Source organism: Natrix helvetica, assembly GCF_964273705.1.
Source record: "Natrix helvetica genome assembly, chromosome: Z".
Lineage (NCBI taxonomy): Eukaryota > Metazoa > Chordata > Lepidosauria > Squamata > Natricidae > Natrix > Natrix helvetica.
The window spans coordinates 40,128,912-40,154,028 of record NC_138554.1 but is presented as its reverse complement, the minus strand read 5'-3'; the positions used below and the strand labels follow the sequence as shown (position 1 = coordinate 40,154,028).

The following is a 25,117-nucleotide window of genomic DNA, read 5'->3' as shown; positions in this document are numbered from 1 at the left end:
GCATTTAATCCCCTCTCTAAAAATGATCAAAAAAGGTTTTTCAGATTTGAACACCTATTCCCAAGGCAACTTCATTTCCTCTATTTTTACCTTTCAGATCCTTTCAAAAAATACTTTGAATGCCAGTAAAAGCCCCTCCCGTGCTTCTTACCATTACATGCTAAGTCAAGCAAATATTTAGAGAACCTCTCAGAGGTTTTTTTTTTTTTTAAATTGCTTATAGCTCTCAAGGCCTCTCTCAGACAAAGGATGTGAAGGCTCATTTTCTTCCTGTTTGGGTTGGGTTGAACTACACTGTATTTGCGTCTATAAACCTCTAAGACACTACTACTTCTTTCTGATCCCTCAAACTAAGCCAACTTCCTCGGCTGCTGTTCTCTTGAACATCGCCAGCACAGGGGGAAGGGCTGATGTTATAGTCTTAGTGGGTCTAGAGAAGGAAGGGGCAATCTCTTAATGAGTGGGGGCTGGCTGTAATATTTTGGGCACATCTAAACCTCACTGTACCTATGGAAACAGTGCATAGGGTATGTCTTGTAAAAAGGATGTCTTTAACCTCATTCTCCCCATCAGCCCTGCTAGGTAGACCAAACCTAAAACTTTATTGAAAGTCTATCGGCTATAGAATCTCACAAGTCTTGATTTGTGTTGTACCTTTTCTTCCTTTTTATAGTTCAGTGGGTTAGGGGTGTGAGCCACTTCAGAATATCATTTGTCTGTTGTGGATTTAAAATATGTTTCACTCCCTGCCATCCTGACGACAGATCTTGCAGATTCCCATCAAGATTATCTTCTTTACTCACTCTCTCCCCCCCCCCCGCATACACACACACACACACATATACGGAAGCAGGCAGGCAGGCGGGCGGGCAGGCAGGCGGGCGGGTGGGCGGGTGGGCGGGCGGGCGGGCGGGCAGGCAGACAGGCAAAGCTTTTGGGGCAGGGTACGTTTTTACCTTTTGTAAATGGCTAAGCTTGTAACTGGTATTACACTGTAGTGTTCATGTGTGTTGAGTCCCCCAGAAGAACTGGAAACTGTGCAGCAACCCAGAAGACAAGATTATATCTTCCAAAGAGACTTCCAAAACTGGGGTTCATTGCAGTTCTGTGTTGCAAGGTTTTCATCCTTTCTCTAAAAGAAATCAGATGGGTTGAACTCATTAGAGACTTAGCTTCTTAAGAAAAAATATTGCTGCGGAAATTGGCTTTCCTTAAAAAAAAAATTACAACTTTTAAAAACAATTACATGAATTATTACAAACTAGATTAGAACAGAGAAAACAAAAAAGAAAGAGAAATAAGTGCAATAAGAAAAGAAAATAGAAAAAAAGACAAGATATAAAGAAAAATACAAAGGTATAAATAATTAGTTTTCAATAATCTTTGCAGCCATTATAAGGACTGAATTACAATAGTGTGTACAACAAGCACTGAATAAAAAGTGATTTATGACCATTTTTTGCATGATTATTGCAACATCCCCATGATCACATAATCAAAATGCAGAGGCCTGGCAACAGATGATGGTGGCATCATAATCACCATTTTTTTTTCTGATTTTCTGATCTTCCAACAAGCAATGTCAACGGGAAACCCAGATTCACTTAACACCCATGTTTCTAACTTAACAATTACAGTGATTCAGTTAATAACTGTGACAAGAAAGCTTGTACAATGGGACAAAAGGGTCTTATTTAGGGAGAAAATCTTTGAGCTCAGTTGAGTTCATATGTCAAGGCCTGCCTGTACACTTATATTTTAACCTCACTCTCCAAAGTCACAGCTAATAATCTGTCTAATCATCAAAACCCTACATCCCAAGTTCATTTTTTAAAATTTATATTCAAAAAGTCCATAAGAGGTTTCCAGACACCAATAAATGTGGATATTGTTCTTTGCCAAACCAAAATCAGCTTGGCCATCTCAGCAGGTTCTGTCAATTTTACCAATGGCTTTTTTTTTGTATGAATGTAGTTTTCAGACATAACAATGTATTTATATGTCTTCATTGGGTCAGTTTCAAAGTAAGAAAAATATGCAAGGTTTTGAGATTGCCAATAACTTTATCAGTTGGGGAAGGAAAAGGATAAGAATAAAACAGTCCGTGGTTTAGCAGGAATTGATGAAATGAGAGAAGACAGTAAGCATCTGGTGCTCCTTTGGCTATTGCTTGCAAGCTTCACTCCCCTTGGAACAAAAAAGGAAACAAACTGGTCCCTTATTTTAGGGGAAAAATATAACTTTCTTTTTAATCCTGCTTTTTTGCAGCAACTGGTCTGAAGGGCACATCTGGAGATTCAGAAGTGATCTGAATCTTGTGATCTTTAAAGAAACCTATGAAAATATTGTGTTAGAATGAATTTTAAAATCTAATTCTTCTTATGTAGGTTGGTCAATAAAAGACCAGTGGACTCTGAAGGGAACTTGAAATTTCTTAATACTGACGTGTTCATGTTAGAGAGAGCAAACAGATGCTTCAACTAACTCCCTGAGTGGTGTCTACAAAACAAAAAGGTAATAGGCCCTATGTAGCCCCTAAAAATCTTTACTGGAGCTTTTGTAGTACTCTGCAACTGCTTTGTCAATTTGTGATTGTACAATGGCTGGAACATGGCTACATGGTTGACTATCACTTTGAGATAGGAAAACTTCAGGTTAAACTCTAAAATAGATGCAAAAATCTCTCTCCAATCTTAAATATAAGGGGAAAAATAGAATATTGGAAATTTGACCGTAGATATGATATGACCCTGCCATTTTATATCAGCTCACTCTTTATCCATTGCTCCTTACCCCATTAAAACAATCCTCAGCTCCAAAAGAGTTTCTCAATAAATGACTCTTCATTGCCCTGAATTATATGGTTGAAAAGAAAAAAATAACCACAAAGAAACAACAACAGAATAGATTTCGCTGTCCTGGAGATGATGATCAGAGACTTAAACCATCTAGCAGTATTGCTAGGATAATATAACAGGCTTTTAAAAAATCAAAAGGTTAATAGGTATTGAGCACCTTAGAATTGTATTCATTTCAATTTTAACTAAACAAGGATATTGACACCCACGAAAGAGGAAAAGAAAACAACAGTGGTTGTGCAAAGAAGGTTTAGTGGTACTGACTGGGATAAGGCAGGCATCCCTTCACTGCCCGCTACTAAGCCACTGAAGCAAAATACTTCAACAGAAAGCATGATGGAAAGGATAGAGTAATGGAAATGAGTTGAGAAGCTCAGTCCACACCAGGGGTGAGTTCCTGCCAGTTCTAACTTCTTCTATAGAAGAGGTTCCACAAATCTACAGCGCCATTTAGAACCAGTTCCAGCTCCCTCCACCCGCCCGTCTGCACATCATCAAGATGAAGAGCGAGAGGAGGAATTCTGGGAGTTGAAGTCCACAAGTCTTAAAGCTGTCATGTTTGAACACCCCTGGGGTTTTTTCTAAAGTGTTAGGGATGCAAGGGTCTTGTAACTTGACAGCTTTAAGACTTGCACACTTCAATGCCAGAGTTCCTGAGCCAACATGACTGGAGGAGGAATTCTGGGAGTTGAAGTCCACAAGTCTTAAAGCTGTCAAGTTTGAACATCCCTGGGTTTTTTTCCTAAAGGGTTAAGGGTGCAAGGGTCTTGTAACTTGACAGCTTTAAGACTTGCATGCTTCAAATGCCAGAGTTTCTGAGCCAACATTTTGGTTGCTAAGCAAGAGCGTTGTTAAGTGAGTTTCACCACATTTTACAAGTTGGCCACTCCCACCCAGTCACATGGCTGGTAAGTCACTCCCACCAAGTCACAAGGCTGGCAAGCCACTCCCACAAAGCAGGCCACACCTACAGAAGAGGTTCTAAAAAAATTTGAAACCCACCACTGGTCCACACCATGCATAGATTGGAACCTATATCTTGAAGTGCTCCAGTGCTTTGGTCTGTGAATCTATTACTTGCTAAATCAGCAGAGCAGATTGTGCAAGAAGGATTATAACCATCTTTTGAAGTAAAACTGATGAACAAAAAGGTGCATAATGAGCAAAGAAAGAAGGCAAACATGGGGCTTCATCATCATTAATGATTACAGTTGTTTTAAATAGTAATAAGAGGAAGAAAGAAAACTGTTGAATTCCTGAGGTTGTCAATTGCAGTTCATCTTGGTCATAATGGCTGAAAATATTAGGAACTGAACATTAGCAACATTTGGATGATTTCAGGTTCCCTACTCTGGGCTAAGTCAACATTAAAAAGAAAAACTGCCAACTGTCTCAAAATCTACAGATGGATCCATTTGTGTTTGCACTGGTCATAGTATCTATGTAGTATACAATCATAGTATCTACAATCAGGCGGAAGACCAAAAAATGTGGGAAAAACAAGTTATGATCATTGCACACTTGGGGTCAAGGAGCTTTTTTTAAAAAAATTATCTCTGCTCCTACCATATTTTTTGAACAGCTCACAAAGACAATTAACTGCAGTGGGCAGCAATCCAGGAGTGATCTGGAGGAAATATTCAAAGATGAGTGCAATTCTCAACATGCCTTTGGAACAAGGCTGCTTATTTCAGATATTATAATAGATGTTGTGGTCACCTAATGCAAGCAAGATATGGCTTCTGAGTCAGGAAGGAAGGAAGGAGAAATAATGATAAGCAGAAGCAAAACAAAACAATATTTTTGCATCTGCCTGACCCAGAACAAATATGTTCATAAACTCAGGCCCACCAGGATTAAAGTAGCAGTTTGATTTCCTATACCCCTGTCTGAAGCATGGTAAATGGACAACACAGCTGTTCAATAATGGACATTAGTCTGCTTGGATATGTCCTTGTGCATTTTTTCCTCTCTAGATACCAGTGTGGTGTGTGAAGAGACAACTATTTGGCTATATCAGCTACATCAACCAAAGTAATATTCCAACAATGTCAATTACAAAATCTAAATTTCTCATTAAATCCATCGATGTATTGCAAAACACAATAAAGGTTAATGGGGATGGCAGAAAAATCTTCTGTATTTCCCAGGTTCTCTACAGTTATGATTAAATTGTGCGTTGCTGAAACAACAGGATACAGATGTTGATTTAATTCTGGTATAGAAATGAATATGATGGAAACTGTAATAGTAGTATTATGGAGTGCCATCTGGCAGGCCCCATGAAGGGAGCCTTTTCTGATGTTATGCCAGTCCTTGGAGCATCACACCCCCAGAGATCAGATTGGTCCCTAACTTCCAGGTTTTTCATAAGGCCTAAAAGACATGGTTTTCCCACCAAGCTTGGAGGTCAAGATGTATGGTAGAGCCTGTCTAATGATTATATTGATTTGTTGGAGATGGTTCTCTCTTTTTTAAATCACAGCTTCTGATTACGTGTGCATTGTTCTTACTATGATCATTTTATAGTGTTTAATCGTTGTTAACCACCCGGAGTCTGAGATGGGTGGCTATATAAATCAAAATAGCTAGGTAGGTAGATATTTGGATAAATTTCCCATATCTGTTATAATTAGCTTTTCACACTAAATGAGACATGGGTAACTCATAGCTAGTTTACCTTACTGCTATGTCCTTCAGAAAATTTTGTGATTCATGGAGCCCTCCAGGATGGTGATGCAAAAATTTCACTGAGTGGGAAACTTCCTAAAATGGTAATATTTGCTATTTGTTAAAATAGATGTACTGAGGTAATAAGATCAATGTACAAGGGTGTTTATTGACTTTACATTCTGCCTTTCCTGTAAGACCTCACATAATAGAAATACGGATTTCATCTTGTTTTATCTCCACAATGTTAAGCTACACTAACCAGGATTGTTTTCTAAGTTGATTTGGATTCAGCTCTTGCACCTTTGTTGCTAAATTCTTCCTCTAATCTTCCTCTATTTCTACTTCCATTTTTTACATGCTTTCGAACTGCTAGGTTGGCAGAAGCTGGGACAAGTAATGGGAGCTCGCTCTGCTTTGCGGCACTAGGTATTCAAACCGCCAAACTGTCAGTCTTTCTGATTGACAAGCTCAGCATTTTAGCCACTGAGCCACCTTGGCTTTATGTTTAGGATGTGTCAAATTTTTCAGCTTTCAATTTCCAAACATTAGGAGTGCTCCAAAGTTGCGACATTCTTTGGGGATTGTAAAGGTATTTTTGTTACCTTAATAAAATTTAGATGTGCTTGGAAAGTAACTACATAAATATCATTTAGTTCAATTAAAATTGTTCACACATTTTGGGGAACTGAGGGTTATATGGATTGCTGAATGACAGATAGCAGCAGTACTTCAAATGTGGGTAGAGATGGGGGCTGGATATTTTTCTAAAATTTAAATTAATTTAAATTAAATTCCTCCCAACGTATTTATTGATTGCTCATGTCATTGCATTAAACATTACAAGTTCGTCTATAAGTCTTCTGCCACTATTGACGGAAGAGCTCCCGGCACAAGATGTTCTAAATCTGAAATATTTAATAAAATTAGGACCTTCAATTGGAAACTTGAACATATGTCTGTTGTTTTTATTCATTTTAAATAAACATGCTTTTTTATCTTTTTGTCTCCCAATGTTGTTAAATTTCATTCAGCCTAGGGTTAGCTAAGAAGGAGAAAAAAATCAGAACTGCAGATTGTATCAAATAATTTGTTGTATGATAAAGATTTTGGTCTTTAACTGATTACTTAGTATTAAGATCTCCATTGTATTGCACGGAGAGAGAGAGAGAGAGAGAGAGAGAGAGAGAGAGAGAGAGAGAGAGAGAGAGAGAGAGAAATAAAAGAAATAATGGATAAGCAAAACAGAATGGGACATATACTAATTTATATTGCAAGTGCAACCATCAGAATAATAACCATGATTTAAATATAAATCTGAGACATTGCATCATAATGGAGGAGGCTGTGGTCAGATGAGCTATATGCCTGCTGACATAATCTGCTCAGTGCTAATCCATATTCTCTCTTCCTTTAATAATTATGTAATTACCTTTTAAAGCAGGAAAACTTCAACACAAGACAGACATCTGTAAACATAAGAGCATAAGAGACCCATATTATTGATCTCTAAAACTGTTGCAGTTGCTGGAGTTTATTTTGCACTCAACAGGTGTTTATTTATGTATAAAATATCTTAACTACTTTTCATTCTAACTACAATTCCACAGCAGGGTTCAGAGTAAAATTAAAAACTACATCCAGTAGTTAAAAATTGTGAAATTACAAGATAAAACCATAGCATTAAAACAACATATTAAAGTTACAAAATTACAGCAGATATACATATTAAATCACAGTTCATGAGCAGTAAAAGGGATCATTTTCTTGCTGCTAACTGCTGTACAAAGCTAGTGAAAGTTTTGATTTTAGATAAATTTCAAACGTGCTTGATTCTACCTAGGCAAAAGCAAAGAACTAAAACAAAAACCTATTTTGATGCTCCTGCATTCCTGATTCCCGAATGACAATATGGCTGTACATAACTCCATTTAAAAAAAAAATTCATTGCTTCCATGATGGGAGCCAAGATGTGCAAAACTCCAAAAAGATTTTGTTTCATTAAGTTTTATAAGACAACGTAATCCCCTGCTTTTTAATTACAGGTAGTCTTTGTTTAATGACTCTAATGGAGCTGGACCATAATGTTTTTAAGTCATAACGATCATGAAACACGTTGGTCACATGACTGACCCAGTTGGAACAATATTTTGCAGCAGTTTTTTTAAATAAATAATTTTTATTAAATGTTTTGATCTTTAAAAACAATAGGGAAGACACAGCAAAGAAAAAAACACAATAAGGCAAAACAAAACACAGAACATATAACAATATACAGTAATTTTACAGCTTTCTCCATCGGCTTTCCTTCTTAGCTTTTATAATTCGCCCTTCTGCATTGTCTTCCTCTCACTATAACCTTGTCCTATGATTTAACAAACATAGTATTAACACTTATAATAGTATTCATTATTTATATCCATATATTTGTATTCTCTATTTTCTGTCTTGGCTTCTGTTTTCTAGCCACTTGTACATTTTATTCCATGCTTTATAGAAGTCCCATTCTTCTCTTTCTTTTAGTTCTACTGTCATTTTATCCATTTCTGCGCATTCGAGTAGTTGTTGAAGACCAAAGTGGTTGTAAAGTGAGTTGTTAAGTGAATACCACAATTATTAAGCAAATTACTGTTTGCTACGGGATGATTTTGCCAAAAATTGGCAGAAAGTGCCGGTTTTCAACATAACTGTTGTAAAACATGCTCACACCACCATGTGATGCAGCAAACAACCCTAAATGCGGCTGTAATGCCAAGTGCTCAAAGTGTGGTCACATGGGGAGGCAACTGTCAGAACTTTGGATCTAGATTTTTTAAGTAGGTTGTAACTTTGAAAAGTTGCTAAGCGGCCAGTTGTAAATCAAGGATTATCTGTAACATGCTCTATCTCACATAAGCACATTCTAGCAAGTCCACCTTGTTAATAGCAGAATCTTCATAAGACTATGGAGAAACCTGCATTGGTCCTGTTCAGATTCAGCACCACCATTCCTCCAAGAGACAGTATATCTCAGGAATACAATCCACATACCTTTCCTGAAAATACAAAGTGACAATACACTCTGCCATTCATAATTCAGGCTCCAGAACATGTGACTGAGCTTCAGTAAATGGATGTACTTTTGCACTTTGTAATTAAGTGTCCAAGCAGGTATATTAAATGCCCAGTTTTGCATTGCACAATCATTTCTCCCATAGCCCGTAGCTGACACCTCATCTTGTAACATTTCTATTACATCTCAAGGAAAGGTTTTGTGATAGAATTCCCTCCACTGGACTTTTTCAGAATGCAGTCAGGAAGGACTCAGGCTGATGGAAGGATGTTGCAAAGAAAACATTATTTCCCTCTGCATCACTTCCTCTCTCACAAACAGCAATTAAGGTAAGCTCAAAGCCCCAAATTGACATTTGCATGACATTTTCAGGCATCTTGAGAATAAAACAGAAAATAGATGCCTTATTTGCACTGGCAAAACAATCTGAGAAACTGCACAGTCCATTTGAGTACTGTGTCAATTTAAAAGGGGAAGTGATTAACAGTGTGTTTGTGTGTGTGTGTGTGTGCCCTTTCAAATGAGGCAGATGGCATAAGAATCATACTTGAATACAAATTAATCCAGGTTAAAATGATTCTGATACAATACAAAAGACACAGAGTGCAAAGTAACGTTGGCAATGGACACTACACTCTGCTTTGTGATGCCGGGAATTTTATTTGCAATCTCTTTACCTGGATGAGCATAGCTTGGGTCTTCTTTGACACTAAAAGCAATTAATGCTAGAGTCTTAATGCTAGTGAACTTGAGAGTTTGCTTTCTTTTATTCTATTATTCATGAAACAACTTTGAAAGGGTGTTTGATGTGCAAAATCGGGAAAGAAAAATGTTTCCTCTTAAAACCTGAGAGGTGAAGCATTCATGGTCTGCAGGAATCCTGTGGTTCCAGATCCTGTTTTTGCAACCCCAAATATCTGTCCCAGAATACATGTTTAAAATTAAATAGCAAAAAGAAAAACATTGGCAACATGGTTTTGTTTTTGCTTTTACTGAATTAAGCAAAGTGCTGTTCTGGTGATACTATCCCCGGAGCAAACATTATACATTAGTGTTTCTCAGGCTTGGACACTTTCAGATGTGTGGACTTCAACACCCAGAATTCCACAGCCACTATTGTTTTCCCTTTTGTCCATCAACCCTAAAAGAAACAGTCAGAGATTGACTTCTTGAACTTGTATTTCAAAAAGGCAGAATTTAACTTTTTAAAGGGAATAATAGACTTAAAATTCAAAACTTGACCAACAGATTTTTAACTGGTGCACAATTCTGACATACTGACTGGGAATTCTGGAAGTTGAAACCCACACATCTGAAAGTGGCTGAGGTTGAGAAACGTTGCTATAGAGTTTATAAGATATGAAAGGTGAATATATCTGTAAAGTGGGTTTTACGAGGTAAAAGGAATGGGCAGAAATTGATTTGGAGATAGCTAGTTATACTGGAAAGAAAAAGCCTGCAGAAACTTATCCATAACTGGGAAATTCAGTTTCTGAATCCCGGCTGTTTATCTTGTTTGGCTATTTACTGAACAACAATTTTATTGACTAAAAGTGTTGTAAAACTAGATTTGAGGAGAGAAATCATTGCACAGTTCAGAAAAATTAATACTTTGTTCCCAAGATAGGTATTGATAGGGAAGACTTAGTCATATCATGACCATATCTATAATAAACCCTCGGACATTGCTGAATGGCAGCTCCTCATAGTCCCCACCCCCACCAGCATAACCAATGGCAACAGATGCTGAACAATGTTGTTTAACCGTATCTGGAAAGCCTCAGGTTCCTCACCTTTGATATAAAATATATTATCTGAGGAGTATCTTGTTTTACAATACTGAAATTTCTTATGTTTAGTTGTTGTTCCAGCAGCTTAATGAATGTATGAACTGTCTTTACTGCAAATCCTTAATTGTTCAGTTTATACTCTTGGGTTTGTGGTAGGGCATTTGCTCACTGAAACACTGTTGGATGCTGCTGCCATATGAAATATGGTGGAGAATCATTTCTATCAGATTCCTTCCAATTATGTTGGATTATAACTCCCATCAATCCTAATTTAGGGCGTGTCAATTTTTTCAACTTTCAATTTCCAAACATTAGAGATGCTCAAAAATTGTGACATGCCTTGGAGGTTGTAATGATATTTTGGTTGCTTTAATGTAAATTAGATGTGCTTGGCAAGTAACTACGTAAATATCATAACTTTTTAACATTTTGTTTGTTTCAAACCCATCAGACGTGCGTAGTACAAGTAAATTTTAAAACGTATTTTAGAAATCTGCAAAAGGAAAAGCAGGTGAAATAGTAGGGTAAAACAGTGGATAAGAAATAAATGCTAATTAAAATTAAAATTACCAGTAACAGTTTAATGGCATCTAAGGATATTCATAAAGATATTTCCAATATCTTTCTTTCATATCACCTGTCCTGACTTCTGGTGTCAGATAAATATTTTTACAGCTTTTCCAACTAGGGATGTGTCTCCGATTATAAACCACGTTGGCTGAGGCTGATGTGAATTATAATCCAAAACATGGGTGGAGAAGATTACAGCCTGAGGAGGTTCATTAAGTGGAAAAGCTGTCCTTTATATATTCGTACATTTATTGATGGCCAATGCCTGGCTGTCTTTTGAAACTTAGAACCAGGCCTTCTTGTATCTCTAAATATGTGCATATTGCTTTTTGCAATCTATTCTTATACATTTAACAATGAAACAACAGAGCTTCTAAACCAGATGATGTGGCTCTCAAGCTGGCTTGGAGCCAGGATATGCTCCCATTGGAAATTACGTGCTGGAAGACTATTTATGGAGATGAATATAAAGGAACAGAGAGAAAAATCTTATAATGCAGCATTTCAGGTTAGAAATTAATTCCTTCTGGGTGATGTTTTATTCAAGGTTCTCTAATTAGAAATGGAAACATCAAGAATATTCCTCTCAACTTCAGGGCATTCATTCGCCCTTCTTCCAGATCCTCTCTTAAGTCTTATCATAAAATTATCGAGCAGAAAATATCAGCAACCATTAATGCACTTCATTCTTCATTTGAAGAAATCAAATCTATTTTGGGAAAAAAAAGTTGTTAAGAGCAAAAAAAAAAAAAAAAACCCTAGATGTTTCATCTTTCATTTATTTATTTTTGGCTAAAAGTCCTTTTTTGCCACCCCAATTTGTATCCCAAAAGGTCTCCTCATAATTTTTCGATGTTCATTGTTCTCTAGTTTCTTCCTGGTTATACAGATGGTTTGCTTTCTATATTTGACAAAACCATGCACACAATATATGCTGACCACGTTGGTTCTAACAGTAATCTTACTATCCAGGTATTAAATGCATCAATTTTTCTGAGCTGTCTTTAATGGCAGCTCAGAGAACATTATAATCATGCAGTCTGGATCTCACTAAGTCAGCACTGCTTTTTCCAGAATCAGCTTAAGATAATTAAAAGAACCCTATTGAAATGCAACACATTAATGAAATAACCCTTAATGAATACTAAGCTTATTCTGCTCCAAAGACTTTTGGCCATTTGTTTATTGTGAAATACATAGATAATTCCAAATTGTTACTAATTTGGATGGGCTATTAGAAAAAAATACTATAAAATGGAGAAAGGAGGAGTTTCAGGAGTTTGGGAGGGAATAATGTGAAACCAGAACATTATACAAAGGGATCATCATCTACACTAACTCAAATTTCTACTTCATGTAAGTTTCTCGAGAAATTAGCTTGGCTCACAATATCCTGGCTTACCAACAACACATGAAAATTGAACTTTCCAAAGGGCCTTTGGCGGTGGTGTCAAACTTGCGGCCCATGGATGCGTCACAGGCTGACCACACCCACTCCCAGTTTAGCAAAAGGGGGGGAAAGTTGTGATACTTCCCATAACGACAATGTGGATGACATTTGACATCCTGGACTATGGGGAATATAGGATACCCAGTTTGATTGGTTTTTATGATGATTTTGGTTTTGATTATAACATCTTTAAAACCAGAACAGATATCAAACAAGAGAAAGCCAGTTTTGTCTGAATGTTCAGGGACACAGTAAGAGGAGTTCAGCAAATGATACATGTGGGCTAGAATAATGGGTTGTTGTTGTTGTTTTTTTGGTTTGATACAGGATAATTGACTCCTGTGGGAGTTTATAGTCTTGCTAAATCAATCAATCAATCAATCAATCAAAGTCATGAATGACAGATCTACTTGGTAAAAATAAAATATCCAATCTTTCCCCTTTTTTTCTGTGTCTGATTCTTGGAGATTACCTAGACAAGTTCCTTCAGTTTTCCTGGCACTTTTTCATTTGCCATTGTCTCCTTCCTAGGATTGAGAGACAATCCCTTGTCCAAGATTTCCCAGCTGACTTTGTGCCTCAGGCAGGACTAGAATTCATGATCTCCCAGTTTCTAGCCCGATGCCTGATGCCTTGTCCACCAAACTATTATTCACAAACAATGTCTAGTGACTGCATGCTACATGTAATCAATAGATTAAGTGGCCAACAGGAACTGGACAGATCTCTGCCCCCATCTATATCATTATCAACACTGATACCAGTGTCCTTGGGATAAATGATGTGGGGTTATGATTCTGTAAACTCTATTTTAGAAAGTGAATTCAAGGATGGATATCACAAACATTAAAAACAAAATTTTTGCAAGCCAAATGTGGAATTGCATATGCCACTTCAGACAAAACAAAGAAGTCTACATGAGTCAACAAAATCAATAAAGCTGATCTATTAACTATGTGAAAATATGGTTATTTTAAAATGTGGTTGAAAATTTTGGTTCTCCAGGCACTTATTCAAAAACTGGCTTATTTAGCCAAAGGCTCAGCAACATAACACAGCTAGATTCATTTCTTCATTTCAAATAAGAATGAAGCTCTTATGTATGTTATGTACATAGAATTAAAGCCTACATATAATCTATTTTCCAGGGCTTAAATTATAGTTCTCATCTCTCAACTTTACAAGTAAACAGATAATTGGCTTTTCATTTCCTAACACTGAAGGAGAACTATATTGTAATAGCCTCTGTAATTCTCTGTAATAGCCCCAGAACCTTTCTCCCATCTTCTCAGCTTCTGTCCTTCTAGAAATGAACATTTTAACTCAAAAAAGAAAAAATCTTATTATCCTTAAATTCAGATGGTATTTCAGAGCTAGGTAATTGAATCAGGACTCAGTTCTAGAACCAAAAAAATCAGAACTAGACAAGATCTGTGATTTAGATTTGATGGCTAATAAACATTGAACATGGAAGATGTTCAAAAGATAATTAATTTTACATCCCTGCTTGATCACAAACATTTCTGGGATAATTTCTCACCCCAACCTACTTCTCCAGAGTTTATCAGGTGCAATGTGCAATGCAGGACTCACTCTCCATGAAGATTACCATATACAATAGTCTTTCTCAGTAAGTCACTGGGATGACTAATGAAAATAGAAAGTACAGTTGGTAAATTTTAATTCCAAGTCAAGGGCTTGTGCTTCCTTTGGATACATTATTCAGTTTACCAGAAAAATAACAATGTCATAAAAAATGCTATTCTTATTCGCTAAACTGAACTAAACCAAGTTTTACCCCACTCCACAATTAATGAGAAAGTTTGTTTATACTGAAATCACTTTCAAGACTTTTGACAGTCTTTCTCCTCTGCTTCATCTTTATGATCATGTAGTTACTTTCTCCATGCCCCAAGGAATGGCTCCCGCTATATAGAAATGAGTGAAGAAAAATTAAATTCTCTGTAGTATGATTTAACTAGTCTGTTTTCCTTGTTTGAATGAAAAGTACTGTTCCTTTTGATCATTTCATATACTGAATCATACTTTGGATAAAGCCCCATTTGTCTATGTAGCTTAGGAAAGCTCTTGCATAAATCTCCCTTATTATTAAAAAACACGACTTTTCATCATTTATGTTGCAAAGTATAATCGACAGCCATGCTTCAAGACTTGTGTGGAGAGTATTTTTCCAATCACTCACATTGCCGCAGCCTCCCAATATAAATAAGTATCCAAATATATCCTGCTAACTGTAACTATTGCTTTGCTGATATGTTCTTTTGTTTATAAGCATTATGATAAGCACTATAGTAATGTAGCATTAAATTTTCTGTATGCCAGCCCTCTTCTATTCTACTCTCAAGAGTTGCCCTGTAAGGTAGATCGGACAATAGAAGCCACCACAGAACCAACTGTGTACCCACGATAGAGAGTGAATTTGAAATCGGGCCTCCTGAGTTTATGCCCAACACCTTAACTGCTACACATCGGTCCCTCCTCCCCCTTTTGTGTGCTGGGCAGGTATCCAACCTGGGCGGGCCCTTTAAGAGATCATAAGCTCTTGTTTCTTTTCCCCCGGAAGAAAAGTGCTGGAGAATCAGCCGATTAGACTGTGTGCAAGGTGGAGAGAAAGGAGAAAGGAGGGGTAGCAACGACGCGCGCTTCCCTTTAATTACCCGCCCAGGCAAGCACTAGAATCAAACCTTTGGCGGGGAGAAAACTGGGGCGTCTTCATTGCGAGCGACGAACGGAGCAGCAGCAGCAGCAGCGAGAGAAAACATTCCCCAACCCAGCAGCGATATTCTGTATCGGCTTTCCCAGCAAGCCAGCCACATTCTGCACGGGCGCTCGCTAGCAGGAGGGAAAGTCATCTGGCAAGCCATGGCCCCTACGCACTTTCAGCTTCTCCTGGTAGCCTCCGAGCAAAGGAAGCGGGTTTGGGGGCGCCCGCTTCTTCTTTTGGGATACACGCTGTGGTTGTCTCTTGCCCCTCTAAGATGTGCTGCCTTCAACCTGGACACTAAGTTTGTGGTTCTGAAGAAAGGCAAAACTCCCGACAGTTACTTCGGATTCTCAGTAGCTCTGCACCATCAATTCCAACCGGAAAGATACCTGTAAGTTGAAACAAAACCAGATGGTGGGGGGTGGGGGGGATGCAAAATTGCTTCAATTTCGGTGGGTAGGAAGAAACTGCTGGAAATGAGTTCATTTTACTAAACCTCCCCCCCCCCCGCGCGCTTGCGTTCTGAATTGTGGTTGATTCTATTCTTATGTGCAACTGTGCCGGAACCGAAGAAGATGCAGACTTGTGAGTTACACAGGCTCATTCAGCAAGCACAGTGGCGGGAGTTAAAAATCATTTGGATTTAAGGAAGCGTCAGGGTTTCCTGACATTTAGATGCATATCAGTTATTTTTTGTGGGTTTAGCTCTGTTCTACCCGTAAGCAAGTCTCACAAAATTGAATGGGACTTCCTTTTGAATAGATATGGGTGGGATTCTGCTGAGTATAAAGCATTCTTTATTTGTTTTTCCATTTTAACACTACTTGTCTGAACTGTAAAGGGAAAAAAAGAGCTATGCCCCCCCACCCAATTTTGCATTCATTTTGCAAACATAAAGGCAGATATTTTATCCAGTCTGCTTTCAATTAAAAGTCATGCTTTGATTCCTTTTTTGGAGGCAGACAGTCTGTTTCTAGTCTTTTACTAAGTAACAAGCATTTAAGTACACGTGGTTGCATGCACACACAGAGACCATAAAGTTATTGGTTTATATATATTCTGCACAGTGCACCTGTTAGATATACTTCAGCTTTTTATTTAGCTGGAGTTTTATCTATTTATTTATCTTTTTTTATGCTTAGTGCCCTCTAGCTGTGTTGAATTACAGTTCCCATAAGGATGTTGAGGAATCTGCTCCAGGACATCTTGAAGTGGCCATGCTGCATAAAGTGATTTATAGCTTTAACTTGGAAATTTGTAGCCTCTGTCCATGTTTGCAGATTTGGATATAAGATACACTATATTGCCAAAAGTATTCGCTCACCCATCCACATAATCAGACTTGTTGTGAGCGAATACTTTTGGCAATATAGTGTATTAGGGTATAACATTAGTTTCATGAATGTATGTAATTTTTTTCTGTAGTATATTTTATCCTCTCCCACTTCCTTCTGTAAGAATTCTCTGAAAACCAAGAAATTCTTGTAAATTCTGTACTGTCCTAAGATTAACAAAGAATTTATTCAAAAGTGCTGCTAATCAGTAGCCACTAGGGACACATAGAGAAGTGCAATTGACCTTTTTGAGTAGGAATTTGTGAGTGGGGGAATATCATAAAATTTTCATTTAAATTTAGTCTGAGCTAACATCAGCCAAAGTATATCAAAATATGTACTAATTTATCAGTTTTTCCTCATAATGTGTATGTTTTATTATTCAGTAGCAAGCAAGTAAACCTATTCTTCAGAATGTGTAGGTTGTTTTAATACAAAACAGTCAAGTTTTTCTTCTTGCATGCATACAATGATGAATGATCATTGAATGTGCCTGTAAATCAGTTTCTTCAACACAACTCTTCCTTTGGTTTACACTACAATCTCCATCTTCATGATTTTCTGTATGTTGGTAGGGCTCATAGCAGTTGCAATCCCAAATATTTGGAGATGCTAGGCTAGAAAAAAACAGTTTAGATAAAAGACCCATCAATCTTTTGTGAACATAATTGCCTTCTTGTTTCACTAACATGGAGTATCATTACATGTGAAACTAAGATGAATCACCTAATCTGGCTGCTGAAGTTTATAAATTAATACTGAGTTTTATAACTAGGTCTACTCAGCAGTCAGTATTGGGCTTTTGAGCCTTCACTCAACAGTCATCCAAATATATAACAATGAAGGAACCAATGACCATTGAGAGAGATTATATTTAATGTAATTGCTTAATTTTAAATGCATCCTGTTTTATCTTCAGAAGAAAACCAACATGGCTATTAGTTAGTTAAGAAGCTTAAGTAAGGCTGCCTAGTTAACATTTGGATAGGAATTTGGCAAGAATAGGAATAGCAATCACTTCTGCATTATTGTTCTGAAAATTGCATAGATTTGTTCATAAAATCACCACGTGTTCAACTCAGCTTGGATACTGTAGTATATATTTAATCAATAAAGCCAGCTTCATTTAGATAATATACTTTGACCGTAAAAAGTGAACTAAGAGAGAAATTAATTCAGCAGATTAAAAGCCTGATAGAAAAAGAAGTATGTACCATTCATTGGAAGGCCAAAAGTGGATTACACAGACTTTTCCAAGAAATGGACTCAGAGATTTACTGTTGCAAAGAGAGGGGTAGCTATATATATCTTGCTTGAGGTTTCTCAGCTGAGAAAGGAAAAGATCTGGGGAGAGAGGTATGGTATTGTGAATCTTTATCTCTTGTCTGTCTCAGGTCTTATTTAACTAAATTATTCCCAGTTAAACCCAGACAAAAAGAAATATAGCAAAAGGGGGAGGAGGAGAGATTTTTTTCTGTTTCCTGAATTTTATCTTTATGCCAAATCATTGTACAGGTAGTCCTTGACTTAACAATCACAACTGAGCCCAAAATTTCTGTTGCTAAGTGAAACATATGTTGAGTTTTGCCCCATTTATGGTCTTTCTTGCCACAGTTGTAAAGTGAATCATTGCAGTTGTTAAGTAACACAGTTGTTAAGTGAAACTGGTTTCCCCATTAACTTTCCCACAAGGCTCCAGAATGTTTTTACCTCAGGGATATTCTGGGAACTTAAAGGGTGGCCAATATGGTGCCCAATGCCAGTAAAGCTAAACTAAAAACAGGGCACTGGGCACAGAGTGTCTTAGTGGGCACGCTAAGGACACGGTCGGTGCCAGGAGGCCTATTTTGTTAATCTTCTGAAGGATTACAGTTTGTTGCTGTGTATTGCCTTATTTGGGGATGTAGGAAGGCACTCCCCCCCCCCAAGGCACATGAATTGGTGGCTCTTGGCTGGATTTGGGGGGGGGTGTTCTTGGGGGGGGCATTCTAACTAGTAATGTGGCAGGCATCCTTTTCACTTTATTCCTTTGGCTTTGTTGTAGCAAATGCAAGCCTCATCTTGCAGATGATTTCCTGGGATTTGTGCATTCTCCTTTATTCCCTCCTACTGCCTGCCTGTCTGATGTGCAGAAGGAGGGAATAAAGATAGAGCTAAAGCAGATTTCTCCATTTTACTGCTTTCCTTTTGTCCTTGGACCATAACTCCATGGCTAGGCTGAGCTGGGTTGGGCTGAGCTAGGATGGGATGTGTGGTCAAATATTTCTTAAAAAGATAAAAAGCCAGCTATGTAATCAGTTCAGGTAAAGAGCTGCACTCCAGAAAATAAGTCAAGTCAGTTAAAATCTAAAATTAATGTAATTGATTATATACATTTAATGATATCTTCTGACATCTGTTAAATCACTCCTTCTGGTACTTTTATAATTACAATATGACAGCAAGTATTCATATTGATGGTCTCACTATATATGCTGGTAGGATAAAGAATTTATAGGTTAAAGCAGATGTGTCTAAATTTGGAAACTGCAAGACTTGTGGACTGCAACTCCCACAAGGAGAAGTTGAAGTCCACGTTGGACATCCTTGTCTTAAAATCTTGTTTCTCAACTTTTGCAATTTCATTTGTCCAAATTCTCAGTAGGTCAATGCTAGATGGTGAATTTAATTATTGTTTATCAATCTATGGCTCCCAATCGCTGTAGAAATTTAAATCCACCCATCTGGAACTTGAGAAACTCTGGTTTAAAGAAATTCCTGCTGGAAAGCAGGTTTAAGAACAAGATAGCCACTTATAAGACACAAACAGAGAAGACAAAAATAACAGGTTGGTGCCAATTTGATCCCACATTTTGCATGTTTAACAATAATTAGTGTCATTAAAAGTATATCCCTAAATTGGATTTGGAACTTTTACTTACAGCCAACATATGCTGTTATTTTTGTAATTAAAAATCTAGTTCATTTCCCTATAGAGTAAAAACTGGAGCCAAGCAATTGGTAAGCCTCAAAGTTTTTTTCATTTTTATAGTGTTCATTTATAAGAAATCATATTCCACTTTGTTTAGAAGTACATCTGTTCGAAAAAGCATATTTTTCCCTTAATATTTATATAATCTATGGGACTCTTCTCTCTGATTAACTTTTGCTTTTTGTATTGATTTAAGTGTGACTTACACTTTCTGAATGCAGCCTTCGATACTGAACTCTAGTACTTTGTATGAGCAGAGATGGAAAATAAGCACATTTAATCGTACACTTTACATTTCCAGAATTTTTTTCCACCAATGAGATTAAACATGTGTCTAAAATAGACCACTACAGACAGGCTGCTAAAAGTTAGGAACTATAGAGAAAACTGAGTTTGATTGGTTCTAACTCAACCTTCATAATACAGTATTTTTTTAAAAAAAATAGACAGATACTTTTTGTGTCTGTGTGATTGGGGGCTGCACTTTTAAAAAAAATAAGCTTCTAAGATACAGTTGGACATACAGGTAGTCCTCAGCTTATGATCACAATTGAGCTCAAACTTTGTGTTATTAAGTTGTTAAGTGAATCCTGCCCTATTTTATGTGCTTTCTTGACACAGTTGTTAAGTGGATCACTGCAGTTATTAAGTGTCTATGGAGAATTCTCAGTCATCCAGGTCATGACTGTCCCTGGTCAAGGTGCTTTTTCAAGAGGCAACTGGACTTTCTGATTTTTCTTTGAAGACGCTTCGCTTCTTATCCAAGAAGCTTCTTCAGTTGCAGTTATTAAGGTTGGTCAGTGAATCAGGCTTTCCCATTGACTTGCCAGAAGATGGTAAAAGAGGATCGTATGACCTCAAGAACTGCAATGGTCATAAGTATGAACCAGTTGCCAAGGGTCTGAATTTTGATCACATGATCAGGAGGATATAGCAACAGTCATAAGTCACATTTTTCAGTATTGTTGTAACTTTGAACAGTCACTAAAGGAGCTATTGTAAGTCAAGGACTACCGGTATTTTCTTGGAAACAAAAAAGAATATACTGATAAAGGAGCAATTTGAAATAGATTCATAAGGATTAAAAAAAATATTTTGTTTGTAACTTTGCTTTAGAAGAGCAAATTCAAGAGCAAAACCATGAAAATAAATAATTACATTAGATCAATCAATCCGTAGGACAGCTTTCTGAAATAAAATATCTATGGTTGAACTCTGAGAGGATGCAATGATGATAATACTAGAAAGGGAACTCATGAAATGTTTAAGCTGGGCATGTGCATGCATGTATATTTAATCCAAATATATATATATATATATAAAACATACTTGAGCCTTACACACCTATCTTAGATCTCAATTTGTAAAAACAAGCACACCAAAAATCAAAACCTTAAAAATTGTGCTGTTAGAACTTGATGAAAATTCTCCTGGATTTTGGTTATTGTTATTTTAACGGGTGGGGGAGATCACAACTGGCTTCAGTTAAACTTTTTGCAAGAATTGCATTAAAATGAACGCCTTTTTTTTTTCTGTACACAAACTCTTGAGGCAGAAAAGGAACAACTTTTTGTATATTTGATTCCCCCACGAATACATTATTGTAGCACGACAGAAAAGCGTGCCTTTGTTGGGACTGCATATGTGATCAGTTTGGGCTTGTTAACTAACAGGGAGGCCTAGTCACAGGACCAAGGTGTGATTTTTTTCATGGCCGTGTTAACATTCTTGCAGTTCTTCTGCTGGATTGGCCTACCTTTATGCGGTGTACAAAGACCTTTACAAACCACTGGATTTTTCTTCTTGATTAACAAACTCCCTGCCTTAGCCCAGGCCTCTGTTTCCATGGAGATATATATTATGTTTAAGAGGTAGGGTTCTCTCCCCCACATCTTTTAAACCTTGGTATAAATCAAGGCTAGCTTCACTAATGTTAATTGAAGCAAGGCATAGTTTTCTAGATTATATTTCAGTTAATGGCTTTTTTTAATGTTTTGTTTGGTTCTCATTTTTAAACAAAGGCTACCATATCTCTGTGACAAAGGGGTGGACTGGTCTGTTGCTTTTAATGGGTTTCTCCAGCCAGAAAGAAAATTAAAGCCTTTTCTGGTGCAGACAAGAAAAGTGACAGCTGTAATTTCCTGTGTCAGCAGCTCTTCAAATGATATAGTGACCGTACCAGGAGAAAATGACAACTATAAATATGGTTGATATAAAATAAAAACCTAGGCAGATCTTAGTCAACACTTAGATGGGAGACCACCATAAAATCAGGGCTTCGTGCAGGACTTGGAAATTGAAAAAACATCCCAGAAGATAGAAATGACTTCTACAGCATAGCTAACAAAACTGGATGGAATATATCTGGATAATCGGTAACACTTTAATTATTACCAGATGGCTAGATTAATTAGGATTTTTATTTATTTTGATTGTATTGTTTTGCATTTGTTTGTTTATTTATTTAATTTATATGGCACCTATCTCATCGATAAAGTGACTCTGAGCTATTGTTCTGGTAATCTATATACTAATAAAACTCTCCTGTTTTTTGTAACTTTTACTTATGTAACAGTATAGTATAGGGCTGTGATGGCGAACCTATAGCACGCGTGCCACAGACGGCATGCGAAGCCATTTGTTAGAGCACATGAGGCATTGCCCTCTCAGCTCCAGCATGCATGCGCATGCTGGCCAACTAACTTCGGCCTTCTTTTAAGGCCATTTTTTTTTGCCTTCTGGAGGCTTCGGGAACGGACTTCCAGTTTGGCCATAGGGCCGTTTTTTGTCCTCTGGAGCCTTCAGGGAAGCCTCCTGAAGGCTCCGGAGGGTGAAAAACGGCCCTACGTCCAAACCGGAAGTCACCATTCCCAAACTTCCGGGAGCCTGGGGAGGGTGGAAAAAAGTGCACCAAAAGCAGGGAGTCGCATGCCCGCCCACAGCCCTCTTGCTTTGCGATTTGGGTGTCATGTATCTATAGTATGATAAAGCTAAAGTTAATGAAACCACTTTATTAGGTCAACCATTTTGAGAATTTCAAACAAATATAAAAAGAAATGATGCCTCAAAATACATTTATGACTTTCTTCTGCCTTTACCATTTTTGTCGATATTTTCTGCAGCAGCTTCAGTGAAAAAGTGCATAGTGATCTTGTTTTATTTAATTCTTGTTAGGTTATTTCACTTTCATTATTGTAGAGAGGGCAAAAAAATCACTTTATATTCATTTGGCTCACTACTGCCTCTTGGCTGAGTTGCAGAAAGTGTCAAGGCAGAATTTATTTCAGCCATGGGTTATTAACCAACATTATTGATCACATGAAATGCTAAGCAATAAATCATAACTGACAGATTGCAGTGGCTGAATATACTGTTTTTAATGCTCCGATGAGGTTTTGCTTTCTTTATGCTTACACAAAGAAAGCAATATCCCATAGGAGCATTAAAAACATTTCCCTGATATGGTGTGGACTGTAACACCCTCATTTTTAAATTAGGTTGTAAATAATGGGATTCGCTGCTGTGCAGTCATCTGACAGAAATGAAATTGGGTCTCTCTCCATAATATCTAAGATTACAAATGGAGCTTCTCTCCAAGCAATCCTTTAGATCAAGGGTCCCCAATCCCTGGGCCATAGCCCACTACCGAGCCTTGAACCATTTGGAATTGGGCCTCACATGTGTGCACGTGTCCCCACTTCCACAAGCAGCAGGCAGATGTGTGTGCATCAGTGGTGGGTTCTGGATCCCGTTCCAACTGATACGGTTGGAATGGGTACAGTGGCAGCCACATGGATGCACGCATGTGTCTTAGCGCCTCCGCGAGCCTCTGCGATGCTATAGCTGCTCAGCAGAGCGTCGCGCAGGTGCTGTACGTGCCATGCACATGTGCGGAAGCGCCGAAGACTTAAAAGACCGGTAAGGCACTTGGACGGGCAGGTGGGCCCTCCGGAGCACCATACCAGAACGGTATGCGGTGCTCCAGGCAGGCTCCAGTACTGGGACGTACCGCCTGCAACCCACCACTGGTGTGCATGCATCAGAGGTGGTATTCAGCAGGTTCTGACCAGTTCTGGAGAACCGGTAGTGGAAAGTTTGAGTAGTTCAGAGAACCGGCAAATACCACCTCTGACTAGCCCCGCCCCCATCTATTGTCTGCCTCCCGAGTCCCAGCTGATTGGGAGGGAATGGCGATTTTGCAGCAACCTTCCCCTGGAGTGGGGAGGGAATGGAGATTTTACAGTACCCTTCCCCTGCCACAGCCACCAAACCATGCCTACTAAGCCACACCACGCCCACCAAACCACGCCCTCAGAACAGGTAGTAAAAAAAATTAAATCCCACCACTGGCATACTCCATTTGTGCATATGACTGGCACACGTGTCCAACATTTGTGGAAGCAGAGTTGCGCATGCCTGCTGCACGTGTGCTTGCCCGCTGCTTGCACAGAATCATCCCCTTTCCCCACTCCACCAGTCTGCAGAGTTGGAAAGATTGAAAAATTCTGCTTTAGATGCTAAGGAGAGAGATGGAGTTTTTCAATATACAAAGGTACATGCTACAACTGAGCTGCTATCTCTTGATGCTTCTTCAGATGCCTATTAATTAGTTGATTGAGGAAGAGTGTCTAACTAACAGCTAATCCCTTTTTGAGGATACATGTTGGATGTTCAGTTAGGAATTGAAAGCCAAATTTGGGGTTCAGCTCCTTTGTTTAGATGACATGCAGGTAAATCTGGCTGCTACTGAAAGAATAAAGTTACAGTATCCTGCAGAGATCTTGCAAGGAAATGTCATTGAAAACCCAGTTCATATTTTGTACCTAGAGCCATTCTGATCAATTCCCTAATTGATTTAGTTTTCCCCTAAGCTATAAAAAAAAACAGAGGAAAGCTCAGACTTTGTTGCTTTTATAATTTTGAGACAGCTGGAGATTTTCTCTCTCCTTCCCTTTTTAACAAGGATATCTTGTGCGCTGCAGTGATTTATGACAGTAGCAGCTGCTGCTCAACTTGAAGAAGCCTCCATGGAGACATTCCAAAGATTTGATGAACTTCTGGACTTTTCTGCTGGCATAAGAGCAGCTTCCTGACGGGCTAAAGGGGAAAAGCAAGCATCATAGTGAATGTACTCCCTATGAACTAAAAAGGAGTATTTCCTTGCTTGCTTGGTGGTTGCATTCTTCTTATGTTTGTGCCAAGAAGGGACATCCCAAGAGTTTAATCTGAATCAAAGCCAGGATCCAGAACCAATTTTCTAAGCTTGAATTTCTCTTCCATAGGACTTTTTGATTTGAATTAAACTTGCAGGTTGCAGGAAAGGGGGCTGCTGGGCTGATTTATCGGTAAAATAAACAATAATGAAGCATTCTGGGCACTTAAAAATTGTCATGTTTAATAGGGCAAGGTTTTGATCAAGGACGGGCAGTAACCAAAGGTGAGGTGTCCTCCATTTTTATAACCATTTCATTTCTAAAGATTATGTTTTTTGAATTAAGCAGCCAAAGCCTGGCTATCACTCAGCCCAAAAGGTTTGTCTCTTTTTGGGCTGGATGATAGATCCAAGCACCTCTCCACCAGCAATCAACACCCAAATCAGCATAGATTAACTCCAAGATTAACATCAGACCAGCAATCAAGTAATCAATAGCCCAATAAAGAAACTACCAAAGAAGCCAACAGCAAACAGCTCAACCA

At 38.0% G+C, this 25,117-nt stretch overlaps 1 protein-coding gene and 1 long non-coding RNA gene across 2 annotated transcripts in view; one reads left to right on the top strand and one right to left on the bottom strand.

Moving 5' to 3' along the window:
- Window positions 1-910: 910 nt before the first annotated feature.
- Window positions 911-15,173, bottom strand: LOC309381943. The gene is made up of 3 exons (XR_014173602.1): window positions 15,096-15,173; window positions 6,961-6,997; window positions 911-1,132 (listed from the first exon to the last, which is right to left on the bottom strand). It is a non-coding gene; the product is annotated as an uncharacterized lncRNA (long non-coding RNA).
- The window catches only part of ITGA3 (integrin subunit alpha 3), an 84,503-nt gene continuing 74,375 nt past the window's right edge, over window positions 14,990-25,117 (top strand). The window contains exon 1 of the mRNA XM_081933264.1: window positions 14,990-15,506. Within this exon, the coding sequence (XP_081789390.1) occupies window positions 15,274-15,506 (233 nt within the window). The 5' untranslated portion in view covers window positions 14,990-15,273. The remainder of the gene's footprint in view (window positions 15,507-25,117) is intronic.